At 48.3% G+C, this 20,153-nt stretch overlaps 1 protein-coding gene across 1 annotated transcript in view; it reads left to right on the forward strand.

The window, feature by feature from the left end:
* The window catches only part of LOC135207280 (protein Red-like), a 137,891-nt gene that overhangs the window by 82,043 nt on the left and 35,695 nt on the right, over positions 1-20,153 (forward strand). Inside the window, exons 5-6 of the mRNA XM_064238948.1 lie at positions 4,657-4,887; positions 6,983-7,157. Coding sequence (XP_064095018.1) covers positions 4,657-4,887; positions 6,983-7,157 — 406 coding nt within the window. The remainder of the gene's footprint in view (positions 1-4,656; positions 4,888-6,982; positions 7,158-20,153) is intronic.

The following is a 20,153-nucleotide window of genomic DNA, read 5'->3' on the forward strand; positions in this document are numbered from 1 at the left end:
TCAAACAGCTGAGAATTAAAAGTGCATGAAGTGCGAGCTTTTCCGAATTCTTGTTCTTTCCCTAACAATATGTCATAAGGACATATTAGCTGTCACATACGGGAGATGCAACTCTGTGTTGACTTCCCATTATCCGAAGGATGTCAAGATAACCTTCGAGGGATCCTTCTCTCTTGGTTGATACGTGTCTGCGGATACATTGCTGGGATAGGGAGCAGATACTGATCCTTAACTAGTGAGTTAAATTTTATTTAACGTCGTGTTTTTTCTTTGGGTTGTTTGAAAGGAGTTTGTAGATAACTCTTTTCAACTTAAGCACTAACCCTCGTGTTAGGATCAGGTGATCGGGATCGGTGTTGTGCTCCTTAATTATGCCACTAGGCATAGGCATATTGTCATGTAAGAGGCTCTGTCGAGTAAATGGATAAGACCCCATCGACAGACCCACAAGAACTCTTAGCCATAGGTCACATCCTCGCTGAGGCTCTTGAGGCGAAGCAGATTCCTAGGCATTAGCCATGGAGTCTTCCGCCTGATCAAGTAGGAACCAAGGTTTTATTTATTTATTACCTACAACGTATGTTGTTTACCTGTCTATTCAGTAAATAGTTGTCTCTTTCCCACCACCAAGGGTGTCAATCAGCTAAGTATATATCTGCTGGGTAAGTTCCATGTACAAAAATGATATTGTTAAGATACAATAAAGTTTTGTACATACTTACCTGGCAGATATATACGATTGATGGCCCACCCAACCTCCCCTCAGGAGACAGGTGGAAGAGAAAATCTGGTTCTAGAACGGTAATCGTTCCTATTCCTGCCACCCAGCGGCAGGGGCGGTAGATCACCTGACCTACCTGCAGCGTGTGCCGCGAAATTCGAATTTCTGTCGGGGACGACGGAGTCTATAGCTAAGTATATATCTGCCAGGTAAGTATGTACAAAACTTTATTGTATCTTAACAATATCATTTTAGTGTATGCTTGATATTATTATTTTGTATTTTTTGTACTCTTTGATACTAAAATCTTTTTCAAAATATGTCATACCCTTCATTTTTCTTGAACATTGTGCAATAAACATAAAAAACTTAGTTTTGGAATCATTAAATCTATATGTACCGTATATACTCGAGTAACGTGCGATCTCGCATATCATGCGACCCCAAAATTTTCACCAATAAACAGTGGTTTTGTCATGTATCTCATGTATCATGCGAGTTCCTTTTCCGAGGTCAGTTCATAAGGTTGGTGGTTTAGCGTGCTAATGGCCGAGTCGTTCAGATGTGTGCTGCTGCTAGTGAAGTTACGGTAATTTTCTTACTAATCTCGAGAATTGAATAGAAGATCTCAAGATTAAAAAAGAATCCCAAGATAATAAAATAATTGTAAAAGTAACACGCCTTGGAGTCCTAAATCACTCACATTCTCTCTCTCTCTCTCTCTCTCTCTCTCTCTCTCTCTCTCTCTCTCTCTCTCTCTCTCTCTCAGAAATAAATACTGTAATTTGAGTCTTTCACCAACGGGTATCAGTAAATGTGTAGACATTGTGTGCGTGTTTACAAAAATGTGCAGTACACACACATTCCGATGTTTCGGTTTTTGGAATTTTTCAATTTCGGAAATGTGAGGTCAGATGCATAATCAAACAAACATCACTACTGCAGCAAAAACATTTTTTTCCTTTATGTTTTTCATTATTGTTATTTATTAATTACAGTTTATTTAAATAAATATTAATATAATACTGTTACATGAATGTGAGATAATTAAGATCACCTATAATAAAATAGTGGGACAGTGAATATCATATGTTCACTAACAGCTATTATTTTCAAAACAAACATTCCGTAAAACGCAAAAAATATATGTACATAACAATCAAAATCTAATAATGTTTAGCAGTTCAACTTGTGAATTTCAACAATAAGTATGACTATATAATATATATCACCATATCGATCTTGCAGTTGAAGAGTCATAAAATTTTGAGGATGGTCCGGGAAAAGGATTTGTACTTTGTGATTACGTATCGCTACAACACCATGTGGTATTTTCATACCACTATATTGATGACGCATCGCTACGACACACTGGTATTTTTCATACCACTATACATTAAAGTTAAAATGATCATGTTATATTATTTTCACGAAGAAATAATTATATTAAGAAAATAATCGAGTAATTTTTGCCGTCAGCAGTCAGAAAATCACAAACATGGTAACGTTCAAACCTAGTGTCATCGACGGCATATGTCTATAAATAGAACAGAAGCAGAGGGCAGTCATTGGATAACAGATCTCCATGGCTACCAACCAGCCAATCAGGTGTTAGTTATACTACTCTGTGAATTTCTTAGAATGAACGTTTACACGTAACACACGGGAAGCTAACGATGATGTGTGTGCTTTGCATACAGTACGTAGTTTTGTTTTTATAGTGTATTTTACTGATTACCTGAGGAATACTCTCTCTCTCTTCTCTCTCTCTCTCGTCTCTCTCTCCGTTCTTCACTCTCTGTCCTCTCTCCTCGTCCCACTCTCTCTCTATCTCTTCTCTCTCTCTCTCTCTCTCTCTCTCTCTCTCAGGAAAGATACCGTCAATTCAATTTATCAGTATCTTTTCTTGATAGACAGAGTAAATATTTAGGACTCCAAAGCTTGGCATATGTCAATTATTTTATTATCTTGGGATTTTTGGTTAATCTTGGGATTTTCCATGGTCAACTCTTGGATTAGTAAGAAAATTGCGATTATTTGAGTACCAGTAGCAGCAGCTGCAGCGCACACCCAAATGAATCGGGTAAGCCTAGCACGCCAAACAATAGTATTTACAAAATGAGCGGATCTCTCTGGCTGGGCTGTTTTGGTCCACCCACGTGTTTGATCGCATATCTGCCAAATTTATAACAACAACAGAGATAAAACCATATCTCCCATTGCAGATATCAAATATTATCTTTTCCGTTGCGCAGAATTCTAAATAAATTACGTAGGTTCACGATTGATAAAGTTTTTTTATGCAATAACAAGAAACGGAGTCAGATTTTCTATCAACAGGGCATCTCATTTTGGTGCTGCTGCGAATGTTTCAACCAGTTCCACGTGCGTTTAAATCCATACTGACTGTACAGTCTGGAGGCAGTTCTCCCTTCTACACATATCTTGATTTCTTAATATCGTAGGTATAGAATAAATTGGTGAGCAAGGAAATATGAAATAAAGCATAACAGTAAGTTTCACGAGTGAGAAAATAAACAATCGTATACAGACAGACTCTCTCTCTCTCTCTCTCTCTCTCTCTCTCTCTCTCTCTCTCTCTCTCTCTCTCTCTCTCTCGTCTCTCTCGTCTCTCTCTCTCTCTCTCTCTGAGAAAATAATAGATAGGAAACAATGACTGAATATTGCTTGAATGCGATATGGCCAAGTTTTGGCCTGACTGAAGTGTGGAGTGACTTTGACACCGACTTACAAGTTATTCCTCACAGCCATGGATAGACATCAACTTCACAGCCGAGAAAGGGCAATCGTATACAAAATAAATAGGTATGGAAAAAGCGAAATGAGGGCCAATGTTGTCCCATAAAAAAATCTCTCGCTCGGACAGCTGTAAGATTTAGGAGAGAGAGAGAGAGAGAGAGAGAGAGAGAGAGAGAGAGAGAGAGAGAGAGAGAGAGAGAGAGAGAGAGAGAGAGAGCAGGGCCGAATAGGAAGGAGATTAAAGTACCTGGGAATGAAAACCCCTTATAATCTTATAATTATAGCCTCGGGGTTTGTCTCAAGGATATTCAAAGGTCTGTCACACACGGGCAGTTGTTGTTGTAGAATTAGCATAAGGGCAGATCTTTAAAAGCCACGAAAGGGAGCTCGCCACGGTGACAAGACTATGCCTTCCATATGAATTGACGATGTCCTATACGAAGATGCAGGAGATGAAGATGAAATGATCAAAGATCTGGAAGATGACGAATATGATGACTGCCTTGATGGCAAAGAATTCAGAGCAGTATTTGATGATACGGACACGGAGAACGACTTAGGAGGATTTTAGTTTATTAATTTTATGCATTTTTTTTACTTTAATAAATTTTCACTTACCTGCGTATCCTAAAATGAAAATAATAGTTCAAGTAACAAATGTTTCTTTTACTGAGTAAAACAAAAAGTAAAAAATCCTTCGGTGTTGTGCCTTAATCAACTGATTTGGAAATTATAGATGGTTATATTATAGTCTAGAACAGTTAAACATGTTGTATAAACCAAAATAATGCAAATGGCGCACGATCGCTCTTTTGTATTTTAAAATACAATAGTAAAATGAGAATGCATACAATATTATTGGATATAGTGAAGTACAAGTAAAGCATAACTTTTTAAAAGATCTACTGTTTTCCTCCGGTAGTAACTATCGCGATCTGCCGATTTGGGAAAGCATAGACGGCACGCTAATTTTATGCCGCGTGTATGATGCGACCCCTTTAAAATTAGCTTCAAAATTAGGTTTCAAAAGTCGCATGATATGCGAGTATATACGGTACCTTGTTATTATGTATAGAAAGTCTTTATTAAATTTTATAAGAAGCTTGAGTGTCAATATTGACACAAAGATTTATTGATTACTTACAAATTTGCATTGGTCTTTTGTCGTCATGCAGTGGATTGGATGCAGCAGAACGTCGTAAGCAGATGATCCAGGAATCCAAATTCTTGGGTGGTGACATGGAACATACTCATTTGGTAAAAGGTCTTGATTATGCTCTCCTGCAGAAAGTTAGATCTGAAATTCAGATTAAAGAGTCTGAAGTGCTTATTGAAACAGAACGTCCGGGTGAAGGACCTCCAAAGGAAAAGAAAATTGTTCAGGAGGAAGAGGAGCTGACATTCAAGTAGGAATAATTGTTACATTCACTACAATAAGTACATTACTTAAGATCTTTTGCAGCATCCCTTTGCCCCCTTGTGGCAACCTCTCTCATTCCTTTACTCTCTTCTTCTTCCCAGCTTTATCCCTATTCGGGGTCGCCGTTTTTAATGAGTCTCTTCCATCTACCTCTGTCCTGTGTCATTTCCTCCCATACTCCCTTCTCCCTCATACCATCTCTCATGCAATCTCTCCACCTGGTCTTAGGTCTTCCTCTCCTTCGTGTTCCATCCACCTCCACGTCCATCACTTCTCTTGCTATGTGTTGCTCTTCTCTTCTCATCAGGTGGCCATACCATCTTAACCTTGCCTCTTGCACTTTCTTTGATGCTTCAGTGACCTTTACTGTACCCCTAATATGTTCACTTCTAACCCTGTCTTTTTTTGTTACTCCACTCATCTACCTAAGCATCCTCATCTCGGTTACGTTCAACTTTCTGCCCTATGTTTTCTTTAGAGGTGCTGCTTCCAATCCATATGTCATTGCTGGTCTGACCACTGCCTTGTGCACTCTGCCCTTTAATCTTATAGGGTCTTTCCTATCACATATGACACCAGACACCTTCCTCCAGTAGTTCCAACCACACTGAATCCAGTTGTTAATTTCCTCTTCCATGTTCCCCTCATTGTCAATCACTGAGCCAAGGTTCTTGAATTTATGGACCCTTTTGATGTTTCTTCCACCTAATTTGATTGTTGTTTGCTGGTCGCCATCCAATTCGGTTGTCATATATTCTGTCTTTTTCCAGCTTATTCTTAAACCTCTACTCTCCAAGGCATATCTCCATCTTTCAAGCTTCCCCTCCAGTTCTTCCCTGTTCTCAGCTACCAAGAGCAGACACCATGGTGGCTCCTCCCTGACATCCTCTGTTAACACATCCAAGACGATGTTAAACAGAAGTGGGCTTAGAGCAGATCCCTTGGAAATTTTCTGTTCTTCCAGCTGTAGATCTGATGCTGGTCTTTACATTTCTATACATCTCCCTGATCATTCTGACATACATCTCCATCACTCCTCTCTCCCTGAGACATCTCCATATTTCCTGTCATGGTACTCTGTCATATGCCATCTCAAGGTCTATAAAGGCCATATGCAAGACCTTTTGCTTCTCTCTGTACTTTTCCATAATTTGTCTCGGAGCAAAATTACCATCCACAGTGCTGAGCCTCTTCATGAATCCTAGTTGCTGTCTACCGATGGAAACTTGTTGTCGTAATCTTTTATCCATAATTTTTTCAAATACCTTCAGTGTATGTGACATGAGCTTTATTCCTCGGTAATTTTCACAACACTGAATATCCCCTTTCTCTTTGAATATTGGGATTATTATACTTTCTCTCCATTTTTCGGGTATAGTCACACTTTCCATAATCATTCCTTTTACTATACCTCTTATCATATTCCATTTTTTTCTTTCTTACTTTCCACCCTCTCCTAACAATGGTTTTATTGTGCAGTTGCAAGGTTTGTGTCCTTTTACACCTTTAAACCTTTTTACTCTCAATTTCCCTCTTAGTGCAGGTCCCAGTGATTGATCTTAGGACTAAATTTAGGTCCCAGTGATTGATCTTAGGACTAAATTTAGGTCCCAGTGATTGATCTTAGGACTAAATTTAGGTCCCAGTGATTGATCTTAGGACTAAATTTAGGTCCCAGTGATTGATCTTAGGACTAAATTTAGGTCCCAGTGATTGATCTTAGGACTAAATTTAGGTCCCAGTGATTGATCTTAGGACTAAATATTTATTTACCTTTCCATTCTAAGATATCTAATTTTTCCTTCTCATTTTGGTAAAAATTTTAGGAAAATCCATCATTATTTAAGTTCAGTTCTCCATTTCTGAGTTAAAGTAACAGTCTGTTTTCATTTTATTTTTGCATTGTAGCTTTCCAAAGGTAATGTCTTAGTAATAAGATTCTTCTTCAAAGAAGTTGTGTTCTGAATTTATTTGATTTCTTTAAAAGTATAGCTTCCATTATATTTGCATGCTTTATCAACATACATAGTTTATTTATCAACTTAAAAACATGAATTATTTTTACCTTTATATGATTTCAGGACTAATGTGGGACGTAGAATTTATACTGCTATATGCAATGCCCAACAGTCTGAATTCAATGACCTCTTTCTTCCCGGTCGTATGGCTTATGCTATTGACCTTGATGATGATGTAGCTGAAACAGACATCCCAACTACAGTTATTCGTTCAAAGGCTGATCTTCAAGGGATTGAAGTAAGATTTTATGTTAATTGACGATGTTTCTAATTGTGTAGACATAGGCAAGAGGAACAGACTGCATATTCATATTGCCTTCAATCATGTTTTGTCATGATCATGATTAGAGTTGTTAGCAAAATGTGGAAATGAAATGTTTGATAATGAATTTCATCCTTGATATTTTAGTGGTTAGATTAACCCTTTAACGCCGATTGGACGTATTAAACATCTATATAAATTGTCTGTTGGGTGCCGATTGGACGTATGTTACATCGATATAAAAAAGTTTTTTTAAAATTTGCGGAAAAATAGTTATAGGCCTACTAGGCAAAAACTTTTGAATCACGTGCTTTGGGGGATGCTGGGAGCTCCCGGATCAAGGCGTTGTTTTGCTTACAATCGTTACCCAGGCGCGCAAGCGCGAATTTCTTTCTTCTCGCACTAAGAAGCATCAGCGACACATCTCAGAAATTATTTTGTCACTTTGACATAATTTTTGCACCATTTTATATTAGCCATTACATGGAGTATTATATATGAAAATGTGTGCAATTTCATGTAGAATATAACAATAAACAACTCATGGTTGTAGCTTTTATCAGTTTTGAAGTATTTTCATATAAATAACGATGTGCCAAAATTTCAACCTTCGGTCAACTTTGACTCTACCGAAATGGTCGAAAAACGCAATTGTAAGCTAAAAATCTTATATTCTAGTAATATTCAATCATTTACCTTCATTGTGCAACAAACTGGAAGTCTCTAGCACAATATTTCGATTTATGGTGAATTTATGAAAAAATAATTTTGCTTACGTCCGCGCGGTAACTCTTCCGAAAAATAATAAATGTTTTCGTCCGATTGTCGTAATGTTTGCACCATTTTAAATTAGCCGTTACATAAAGTTTTATATATGGAAATGTGCACAATTTCATGTAGAATACAACTAAAAACAATCCATTGTTGTAACTTTTATCAGTTTTGAAATATTTTCATATAAATAACGATAAGTGCCAAAATAACCTTCGGTCAACTTTGACTCAACCGAAATGGTAAAAAAATGCAATTGTAAGCTAAAACTCTTATATTCTAGTAATATTCAATCATTTACCTTTATTTTGCAACAAATTGAAAGTCCCTAGCACAATATTTCGATTGTTCCGATACGTAATACAAACCCTCGGTCCTTTAACAATAGGAAGGTAACTAGCGGCAGCTGGGACGGTCGTAAGCTTCAAACAAGGGGAGAACGGTAGTTAACTGCTTGTCCGATCATGCGTGCGCCCGCGCGCCCGAGAGGTGAAGAACCACTTTTGCTTTCGGCCGCGGGTGTGAAGGACGTGTTCGTCATCGCTCTCTGCCCGTTTCATCGTCGTAGGCTTTGTTTATATTGTGTTTTCTACTAATGGTTTGTTTGATCTTGAAAATGAAACTGTAAGTACACTGTTTTCATTTTCATTACTTAATTATGAATCAATATGGAGCTATCGCCGTAGAGGCGGCGATTTCCGCTCTTTTCATGAAATTGACTTGAATTATGTCTCGGTGCCGAGGGCGGGCGCACTCGCGCCGAGTCATGTATTTTGGGCGAAAGTGTGTAATTGAAAGATGTAAGTACTCTTTTTCATTATATTTTTGCCCTGTGCGTTCGTTGCCGAGAGCTTGATTGCGCTCGGCACGAGCCTCTTATTTTGTATGAATAGAATGCAATGAAAGTGGATTCGCAATGCAGTTTTCTTTTCATTTTCATTTATTAATTGCATCAAATTTAATTTTGGATCAATTTCCGCTCTTAGCCGGGAATTAATCCTTACGATTTATTGCTGTGAAAGGGAAAATCGCAAGTGCAGTATTGTTCATTTTCATATATATTTATGATAGCATCATATTATTATGGATCAAGTTTCTGCTCTTACCCGGGAATTGATCTTTCCCCCTTTAAGTTCTATGAAGTGAATCGCAAGTGCAGTATTCTGTTTCATTTTCATATTACTTTTCACTGCTGTGTGGGGGTAGGGGAAGCGAAGGTCTGCCAGGAAGTCGTCGGAAAGCTCTCCCGATTCTTCGTCTTCTTTCCTGCCCCCCCGCTCAGCTTCCTCGTATTTTGTATTTGGGGTCTTCCTTGCGTTCGGGGTGGGGCATGTCTCCCCCCCGTGCGTGAGGGAACCCCTCTTACTAATCTGTCTGTGCTACCGCAGGTGCTACATCCGTGGGAGACGACCTTGGACAGGTATGGGCCACTGCGGCTGCAGGGCGTGCCTAGCATCCACGATCTGCTGCAGCGTCTAGCGAGGTCTGGGGCTGTGACCTTGGAGCGGTCTCCACTACAACCTTCACGGCCGCTTATGCTGCTTCCCCCCGCTGGTCTACACTCCCCATGCTGTGTCGGTGACGCCGTCTGCCGCTTCTAGGGCCGGTCGCCGCCGTACCGAGGAGGGGTATGCCGCCGCCGCCTGTGTTTTCTTCGTGTTGCCTGCCCCAGACTTCCGCTGTTCCAGCAGCTCGCCCCTGGACTGGCCGCCAGTACCAGGTCCCGCTGGCTGCCGATGATTCTACGAGGCGATGGGTGGGCCTGCCGTACCTGTCGCTGATGTGGTTCCCGCTACTGGCTGTCCCTTCTGTGTTTACCGCTGCCGCTGTTCCTGCCGCTCCTGAGCTGGTTGCTGTTCCTGTCGCTCCTGGTTCCTGCGCCTGTCCATGCTGGTCCTGCCCATGGTGTGTCTTCCCCAGTCCCAGGTCCTTCCGGACAGGTGCAGTCGGGCCGTGTTGCTTCGGCAATAGGCCCGACTCCGGCCTGGATGGAGGACCTGACGACTGTCCTGCGTGAGCTGACGAAGAAGAGGAAGGTGTCATCTTCGTCTTCGTCTGCTGCTGCCTCTTCCCCTTCGACTTCTAAGGCCCATAAGCCGAAGAAGAAGAGGGCTGCCTCCCCCCCCTAAGAAGTCTCCTTCGGGAACTTCTAAGGGCCCGTCCCACCTCGATGGGACGGGGGGTCCTTCTGCTGGTCCTCCTGCTCCTTCGGGAGCGGGGCCCGTCTCCCCTTCCGTAAGGAAGAGATAGACGGGGACCAGAGGAGTATCGGTTAGCTCTGGTACTTCCTCGCCTGGTGCTAGCGGCGATGCCGCTACTCCAGGTTCCGGCTCGGTCTCTCGTTCGCGGGAGATCCCGAGTGTACGCTCTCCCTCGGGACACCGTGCAGCCAAAGTTTCGGGTGCTGGCTACCGCTGGTACACCCTCGCCTGGTCTTGGCAGCTCTGCTGCTAAGCCAGGTACCGGCTCGGTTTCTCGTCCGCGAGAAGTTCCGAGTGTACGGTCTCCTTCGGGTGACCGTGCAGCCAAAGTTAAGACGCCTGAGTTCGCTCAGCGTCATGACCGAGGCACGGAGCAGAAGACTGTCGAGAGCCGCTCAGGTGACTCTCGCCAGGCTAGCGGCCGCTCTCGTAGCGACTAGCCGGTACCTCGGGTGGACGTGACGGTCTCTGACCGGCCACAGGTTGAGGCTGGGAAGAGGTCCCCCAGGTCCCCTCGACCGACGGTACCAGCCTCGGCTGGTACCAGCGGTTTGACGTGCCGCGAGGACGCTCACCGGTCTCACCGCGAAAGCGAGCTCTGCAGGTCACCTGACCGCCGCTCCCACAGGGACCGGGCGGATACGGTGACCAGCAGCAGCTCGTCTGACGCACGGGACCGGGGTCGACGTGCTCAGTCGAGCCGCTCGCCACAGGTGAGCGGCACGGCCAGGCCTGCAGATCGATCCCCACCGCGGGTTGGTGATCGGCTGCAGCCCCCCACGTACGCTGGTCCTGCCAGCAAGCGGGGGAGGAGCGTCAGGTCTGTCTCTCCACTACCTTCAACTTCCTCGGGCTACACCGGGAAGAGCGAGGTAGCTAGGAGTGATCGTGAGAGGTGCGCCGCTCACGATCCCGTCACGACGCCGCACGTGCCACGTATGGTCTTAGGACCAACCAGGACGTACGCGCAAGTGATTGGAGGCGACCGTCAGGGGGGGGGAGGGGGTAGCGTCAGTTCTGTCTCTCCGATACCTTCAACTTCCTTGGCATACGCCAGGAAGAGCGAGGTATATAGGAGTGATCGTGAGATTGCGCCGCTCACGATCCCGTCACGACGCCGCACGTGCCAGGTATTGTCTTAGAACCAGCCAGGACGTACGCGCAAGTGATTGGAGGCAACCGTCAGGGATCTGTTGCTGGTCCTTCTTCTGAAGGAGGAGGGTCTTGGGAGCTGCTCTTGTTGGAGGGACTGGACGATCCTACTCCTCAAGACGCTGTAACTTCCGAGATTCAGAGTAACTTTGCCCAGGTTATTGCACTGATTCGTCAGCACAACGACCTGGGGGAAGGATCGCCGCTCCCACCAGCAGAGCCCATGTCTCTGCTCGAGTCGTTTTGGGGCCCGAGAGGGAACCCAAACCGATGGTGGGTTTGCCGCGATCGGAGCTTGCCGATTCTGTCTTGAACCAGAGTCTCTCGTCTCCGGACAAGAAGGCTCTCTCAGTTCTGGCCGGTCGATCAAGCTACTTCCACCTCCTCTACTGCGACAGCGGCGTTTCTACGTGTCTTCGGACACCGTATTTAAATAATCCTTCGGTCCTCCTGAGAGGTTTCGACCTCGACGAGGACTGGAATGAGTCGGAGGACGGTATCGGCTCTCTCCTGTCAGGTGTCGATCAGCCCCACCCAGACGACGTTCACAGTGGCGGCAGACCCTTACCTACAGTGAGAGTTCGTAACCCTCCTCGGGAAAACGTTTTCTCCTGACGATACGTTTTCCCAGACTCTGAGAGGCCATCGCCGCAAGGCGATGACTGCTCCTACTCTTCTCCAACTGCTAGTTCCACTGGGAAGGCGAGCGAGTATCCAATTCCTCCCCCATTCCCTCTCTCCTTACGGCTACGAGGGAAAGGGGAGGGATCCTACAGAGATTTCTCTGTAGGATTCCACGTTGGGGACTGCGCTACCGGGGGGACCTTCGGGTCCTACCTGACGTAAGCCCCGGTCGTTGAGGAGGGATCCTGCCCCATTCTCGATTTCTACGGGAATCGAGAGGACCACCAGCCGATATCGTTTGACGAATTCGGTGGGGGTTTCGCAGACTGCTTAGAATTCTACGGAATTTCTAGCCTAGCATTAGGAAGAAGACTGCTGCTGAAAGAAGACTATCTCACAATAGGCGACCAACCTGGAATAGAGAAGAACGGACGGGAATATCCAGTTTGGCTTGAACTATCGTCTTAGTATTCTGTTCACCATTGAAGCTTTCCTTCGAGGAAGACTTCTTCACTCTCTTTGATAGAGACCGAAGGTGGTCGATCTCCAATCCTTATTTTGTTTTCTTGAAGGAAAGAATTTAGGATGGAGATCGTTGTTCAGAATCCTACAAATATACTACGTATATTAACCTCGCGACATGATTCTGCTAAGCAGTTGAATGGTCCGAGGGGTAGGCGCATATCCTGGTTATTCTACGGATTGCGACTTAGACGAAAAGTATTCTAATTGAACTGCAACTCGGGTTGCCTGCAACCTCCCAGGAGTTTCCAGTTTCAATTTTATATACTTATGGTGTTGTCACAACAACACCATTTAAGCTTTTATATTTACCGAAATTCGTTTCGCATAAATATAATTGCTCGAGCATATCTTTTGTTCCGATACGTAATACAAACCATCGGTCCTTTAACAATAGGAAGTAGCTAGCGGCAGCTGGAACGGTCGTAAGCTTCGAACAAGGGGAGAACGGTAGTTAACTGCTTGTCCGATCGTCGCGCGCCGCGCGACTGGGAGGTAAACAAATCACTTTTGCTTTCGGCCGTGTGAGGATAGGACGTGCTCGTCATCCATCGCTCTGCCCACTTTGTCGTTTGCTTTGAGTATCAGCCCTCTTTTTCCTAGTGTAATTGAGAGTATATGATTGTAAGTACATTTACATTTCTTTTTTCATTGCAATAATGAGTGATCAAGAAATGGAGATTTCGCCGCGCCCCCCAGTCGCCCGTAGAGTGTGTCCCGGGCTGGAGGGGCGTAAATGCGGCGGATTCAGATCATTTGTGGATGTGGATCCACACAAAGTTTGTACTCGGTGTCGGGGGCGAGAATGCTCCCGCACCGAGCCATGTGTAACATGTATGAATTGGTCCGAGGTGCAGTGGGTTCTGTACGAGGGCAGGAAGAGACTTAGGCCGCCAAAGAAGTCATCGGAAAGTCCAGTGACTCCTTTGGTAACGGACACTTCGTCTTCTTTCCTGCCCCCCGGCCAGCCCCCACGTTTCGCGCCTTCCCCTGCGGGGGGGGTAGCGGAGTCCTTCTCCTCTCTCGATCCGTCGAGTGTGGAGGAGGGCGCCCGCTACCCGGACATCCAGTTGTATTCGGGGTCTTCCGTCCGCTCTGGGTGGGGTTCTTCTCCCCCCAGGCGCGAGGAAACCCCTCTGACTAACCCGACTGTTGCTTCCGCAGGTGTGCCATCAGCGAAGGACGACCTGGGACAGGTGTGGGAGTCGCTGGGACTGCAGGGAGTGCCTAGTATCCAGGGGTTGATTCAGCGGTTGGCGGGGTCGGCAGTGGTCACTCATGGTACGGTAACCACTACCACTACCACCATATCTACACCAGCGTATGACATGCCACCGCACTTGGTGTATACACCACATGTAATGACGGTGACACCCACGGCTGCAATACACAAACCTATTACTGCCGTACCAAAGAGGACGGTGCCACCGCCACCTGGGTTCTTTGTGTTGCCGACCCCGGACTTCCGCTGCCCCAAGAGTACCCCCCTGGACCTGCCACCAGTGCCGAGAATGACGGTAGCTGCCGACAGGACGCCTGGCTCTCCTGTGGTTCCTGCCGTGCCTGCCGTACCTGTTGCTGTCCCTGCTGCTCCTTCCTTTTCAGATAATGTGCATGCTGTTCCTGCTGTTCCTGCTGTTCCTGGACCTGTTCCTGTCGTTCCTGCTGTTGGTGGTGCTGTCACAGTCTCAGGTCTTTCCGGACAGGTGCAGTCGGGCCCTGTTGCTTCGGCAACTGCCCCGGCTCCCTCCTGGATGGAAGACCTGACGTCTGTCCTGCGGAGCCTGGCGAAGAAGAAGAGGAAGAAGAGGAAGGTGTCGTCGTCGTCTTCGTCGTCTTCTTCGTCGTCTGCTGCCTCCTCTTCCCCTTCGACTTCTAAGGCTAAACAGCCGAAGAAGAAGAAGGCTGCCTCCTCCCCCCCTAAGAAGACTCCTTCGGGATCTTCTAAGGGCCCGTCTCGCTCAGGCGAGTCGGGGAGCTCTTCTGCTGGTCCTCCTGTTCCTTCGGGAACGGGGCCCGTCTCTTCCTCTGCAAAGAAGAAGACGACGGGGACCAGAGGTGTACCAGCCTCGGCTGGTACGTCCTCACCTGGTGTTAGCGGTCCTGCCGCTAAACCAGGTTCCGTCTCGGCCGCTTCTCGTTCGCGAGAAGTACTGAGTGGACGCTCTTCCACGGGAGACCGTCCAGCCAAAGTCTTGACGTCCGAGCTCGCTTGCCGTCAAGACAGCGGCGCGGAGCAGAAGACTGGCGAGAGTCGTGCACACGACTCGCCAGGCCAGTGGACGCTCTCGCAGCGACCAAACTGGCTGCTCGGGTGACGTGACGGTCGCTGACCAGCCACGGGTTGAGGCGAGGAAGGGGTCCCCGCGGCCGTCGGTACCAGCCACGGCTGGTACCAGCGGCTCGACGCGCCGAGAGGACGCTGGCCGGTCTCGCCGCGACAGAGAGCCTAGCAGGTCACCTGACCGCCGCTCCCATAGGGACCGGGCGGAGACGGTAACCAGCAACAGCTCGCCTGACGCTAGAGATCAGCGTCGACGTTCTCAGCCGAGCCTCTCGCCCCAGGCGAGCGGCAAGGCTAGGCCTGCTGCTCGATCGCCACCGCGGGTTGACGATCAGCAGCAGCCCTCCTCGCACGCTGGTCCTGCCAGCGAGCGAGGGGGGAGCGTCAGGTCTGCCTCTCCTGTACCTTCAACCTCCTCGGGCTACACCGGGAGGAGCGAGGTACCGAGGAGTGATCACGAGAGGTGCGCCGCTCGCGATCCCGCTATGACGCCGTATGGCTCAGGCACGGTTTTAGGACCGACCAGAACATACGTGCAAGTAGTTGGAGGTGACCGTCAGGGGTCTGCCGCTGTTCCTCCTTCTGAAGGAGGAGTATCACGGGATCTGTTCTTGCTGGAGGGACTGGACGGTCCTACTCCACAAGACGCAGTCACTCCCGAGATACAGAGGAACTTTGCAGAGGTCATTAAGCTGATTCGTCAGCATAATGACCTTGCGGAAGGATCGCCGCTACCACCGGCAGAGCCCACGTCCCGGCTCGAGTCATTTTGGGGTCCTAAGAGGGAACCCAAAATGATGGTGGGGTTACCGCGATCAGAGCTTGCAGACTCAGTCCTGGATCAAGTTGAGAATCTCGTCTCAGGACGGGAGGATTCGCTGAAATCCGGACGGTCTTCTAAGCTGCTTCCTCCTCCTCTACAGCGTCAGAGGCGATTCTACGTGCCTTCGGAAGACCCGATACTGCCGAAACAGGTTAACCCGGAGTTAGCGAGGCTGACTCCAGGTGTGTCCCTGCAGCAGCTCCTGTCGGAGAACCTCTGGTTCTCGCAGCAGGAGGCACTTGCCCTGGAATCTACCACTATGGCAGCGTTCCAGGCAGTCTCTTGGTTGGATTTGTGGTCCCTCACAATATCCAAAGTAGCGGCCGGCTCTGGGAGTTCTGCTCTCGAAGACGACGCTTCTTTCAGGAGACTGTGCCAGTCTGGAGGAAGAGCGATCTCTTACCTCGCCCATCAGACTGCTAACCTGTGGGCCAACTTGGTTCTTCGACGTAGGGACGCAGTCCTTACCCGAGTGACCAAGGGGGCCGGGCGTGAGGCGGCACTCGGGCTTCGCAATGGACCAATTAGGAGTTCCCCAGCTCTCTTTCCCGGAGAGATGGTGGACGCTGCGGTGGAAAGGCGGCGCACTGATGACAGTGACCGCTTAGTTCACCAGGCAGTCTCGAAGGTTACTGGGCAATCTCGAGCGACTGCGGCCAAGCCAAAGAGCTTGGCTAGCGCTTCCACGGCGGCGAAGACGGTTGCACCGTCCAAGCCCCGTGTGAAGACTCCTGCTGTTTCGACGTCTGCTAAAGGAGGCCGTAATTTGCCCTCCTCCCAACCCTCCTTTCCCCGAGGAGGTGGTGGGAAGAAGTCGAAATGAGGAGGGAAACGCTAGGGACGGTGTTCCCCCTCACCTGCTGCCGGAAGTGGGGAGGTGCCTGGCGAGCCATTGGGCGACTTGGCAGCGCTACGGCGCCGAGAACTGGATAGTAGACGTCCTTTGGGAGGGATATCTACTACCCTTCGAGTCTCGGCCCCCCCTCATCTCCAAACCGGTCCATCTACAGACCTATGTCCGGGGATCATCAAAGGACAACGCTCTTCGACAGGAGATCAAGACCATGCTGGCGAAACGAGCTGTAGAAATTGTGGAGGACCAGTCACCGGGCTTTTACAGCCGCCTCTTCCTAGTGGAGAAGGCATCGGGGGGCTGGCGTCTGGTGATAGACCTCTCTCCCCTGAACCGCTTCGTTCGCACGACGCGGTTCACGATGGAGTCGGCACGCTCGGTGCTCGACTCGATCAGGGGGAACGATTTCATGCTTTCAGTGGACTTGAAGGACGCGTATTTTCAAATACCCATCCATCAGTCCTCCAGAAAGTACCTCCGCTTCATCTTCGACGGGACGGTGTACCAATTCAGGGCACTGTTTCGGTCTCTCAACCGCCCCACAGGTGTTCACGCGAGTGTTCACTCTGGTGTCAGCTTGGGCCCATTCGCACGGGATACGTCTTCTGAGGTATCTCGACGATTGGCTAGTCCTGGCGAGCTCCCGCTCGCAGTTGCTACAGGACAGAGATCGACTCCTCAAGTTTTGTCGCGATCTGGGGATCGTGATAAACTACGAGAAGTCCGATCTCGAACCCAAGCAGAAGATGAAGTACCTGGGTATGCTGATAGACACGGTAGCAGGGCAGGTCTTTCCCGCAGACTTGCGTATCAGCAAATTCAGGGAGGCAGCCGGCCGGTTCCTGTCTCGGCAGGAACAGGCAGCACAGCAATGGCAAGTCGTGATCGGCCATCTGTCGTCACTCGAGAAGTTAGTCCCTCACGGGCGTCTTCACCTGCGGTCTCTCCAGTGGAGGCTAAGGGAGAGTTGGTCTCAGGCCAAGGATCCTCCTTACTTTCACGTGGCTCTCACGGACAAGGTGAGGCAGGACCTAGCCTGGTGGCTCGACGACAAGAACCTCTTAAGAGGAGTGCCCATACGCACTCCCCCCCCGGAGATGCTTCTGTTCTCAGACGCATCGACCGAGGGATGGGGCGCACACCTGGAGGAGTTGCTGGCTGCAGGTGTGTGGGACCATCACGAAAAGCACCTTCACATCAATGTCCTGGAACTCAAGGCGGCGTTCAACGCTCTCCGAGAATTTCAGGACCGCTTGGTGGGACACTCAGTGGTGTTGATGTGCGACAACACCACAGTAGTGGCATATGTCAACAAGCAGGGGGGGCTAGTGTCTCTTCCGCTCCATCAGTTGACAGTGCAGGTGCACGAGTGGGCCACGGCTCACTCGATAGAGCTGTCAGCACGCTACATTCCAGGCAAGAGGAATGTAGTAGCGGACAAGCTCAGCCGTCGGGATCAGGTGATAGGGACCGAATGGTCTCTACACCAAGACGTGGCGGAAAGGCTCTTCAACCTGTGGGGGCGACCGGTCGTAGACCTGTTCGCCACCCGGCACAACAGAAAACTTCAGGTTTTCTTTTCAGCCGTGCCGGACCCATGGGCAGCTGCAGAGGACGCTCTCCAACACCCCTGGGACAACCTCTTCGCCTACGCCTTTCCTCCCTTTTGTCTGATTCGGAAAGTGATCAGTCGAGCGCTGGTCACTCCCAATCTCAGAATGATCCTGGTGGCTCCCAAACGGCCTCAAGCCGTTTGATATCCGGACCTGCTGGCTCTTCTTGCGGACGCACCGAGAGAGCTACCCAATTGGCACAACCTTCTAGCCCAGCCACACGTAGAACGGTACCACCAAGCAGTCCAGTCCCTTCAACTTCACGGCTGGCTGTTATCCACCATCTCTTGCGAACGAGAGGCTTTTCTCGTAGCGCAGCAACAGAGATGGCTGGGACACGTCCGACAGTCCTCTGCAGCTGTGTACCAGGGGAAGTGGGCCGTCTTCTGTGGTTGGTGTCGTAGACAGGGTCTGTCTCCTCTCAGAGCCACTCTTCAGCAGGTAGCGGATTTCCTCGTGTTTCTTCGCCGAGAGAAGCTCCTCTCAGTACCCACAGTTAAAGGATATAGAGCAGCACTGGCGCTCGTCCTAAAACTGAGGGGACTGGACATCTCGAACTCGTTCGAGATTTCCTTGCTAATGAGGAGCTTCGAAAGGTCTTGCCCACCCAGGGAACTCAGGCCCCCTGCGTGGGATGTGACTCTCGTCCTTAGGAGTTTGACTCGAAGACCCTTCGAGCCACTCCGAGAGTCGTCAGACAGGGATCTGACCCTCAAGACCCTCTTCTTGCTGGCCCTGGCATCGGCGAAGAGAGTAGGGGAACTACATGGTCTTTCTTATGATGTTAAACACACCAGAGGCTGGGGATCTGTGACGCTCGATTTCGTCCCGAACTTCGTAGCCAAGACTCAGAATCCGTCGATCCCTGACGACAGGTTCGAGTCTTTCACGATCCCCTCCCTTCTGGACTTCAACGATAACGATGCGGATGAGATGCTACTTTGTCCTGTGAGGGCGCTACGGCGCTATCTGAAGAGAACTCGACACCTCAGCCTGAGTGTCGACGCCTCTCGTTAGCACTGGGGTTACCAAGAAAGAAGTTTCCAAGAACACGCTTTCTTTCTGGCTGCGTGAGGTGATCAGGAGAGCGTACGAGGCTGATGGTAGCGACGACATCCGTACGCTCCGACCGAGAGCCCACGAAGTCAGAGGTATCGGACCCTCCTTAGCGTTCCGTAAGAACTTCTCCGTGGCGCAGGTCCTGAAGGCAGGTGTCTGGGACAACCAGACCACCTTCACGTCCTTCTACCTTCGGGATATTGCCCACAAGTCCTTGGATACTTTTTCCTTGGGACCTGTGGTGGCTGCTCAACACGTTGTGTAAGCTTACCCAGCACCCGAGCAGGCAGAACAGCATCGATTCCTGGTATGACTGGGAGAATGAATGTGCGAATAAGAGAGTGACTGGCTTCTCTTCACCATCTTTCTCTACCTCTACCTGTGGGCAGAGGGATACGGTCGTTACCACGCTGGAAGGGAGTCAGATGCAGGTAAGCTACTCAACCGAGCTCCATCCTATCTCTTTAACTAGAGATAGGAGTGTATATCCACCACTTTCTCCAACAAGGGGGAGGAAGTGGATGCCTACATGAGACAAACCCATTACTTTATATTTGCTCATGTACAGGAAAAGTTCTTACAATGCTGGTACGAAGAGATACGCTTGCCTCTCTCTTAGTACTCGGCCCAGAGGTCTGACCATTGATCCTGCGGTGCACACCCCGATCAATCGGACAGAGGCTTGGATCCCTCCCTCGCTCTTACGACCAGGGAGGCATTCCAGGGATGGACGAACACCAGTCTGTTCATCTAAAAGACTCAGATTCCTCCCACTAAGAAGTGAGTCTTCCTATTGTTAAAGGACCGATGGTTTGTATTACGTATTGGAACAAATGACAATTTGTCGAAAATTGCATTTTTCCTAACTATACAAACCTGAGGTCCTTTACATATAGTCCCTCCTCATGCCACCCCTCACTCTGCGTATTTTGCATGGGCCAAAAGCAAAAGTGATTTGTTTACCTCCCAGTCGCGCGGCGCGCAACGATCGGACAAGCAGTTAACTACCGTTCTCCCCTTGTTCGAAGCTTACGACCGTTCCAGCTGCCGCTAGTTACTTCCTATTGTTA

The sequence above is a fragment of the Macrobrachium nipponense genome, chromosome 11 (genome assembly GCF_015104395.2).
Source record: "Macrobrachium nipponense isolate FS-2020 chromosome 11, ASM1510439v2, whole genome shotgun sequence".
Classification (NCBI taxonomy): Eukaryota; Metazoa; Arthropoda; class Malacostraca; order Decapoda; family Palaemonidae; genus Macrobrachium; species Macrobrachium nipponense.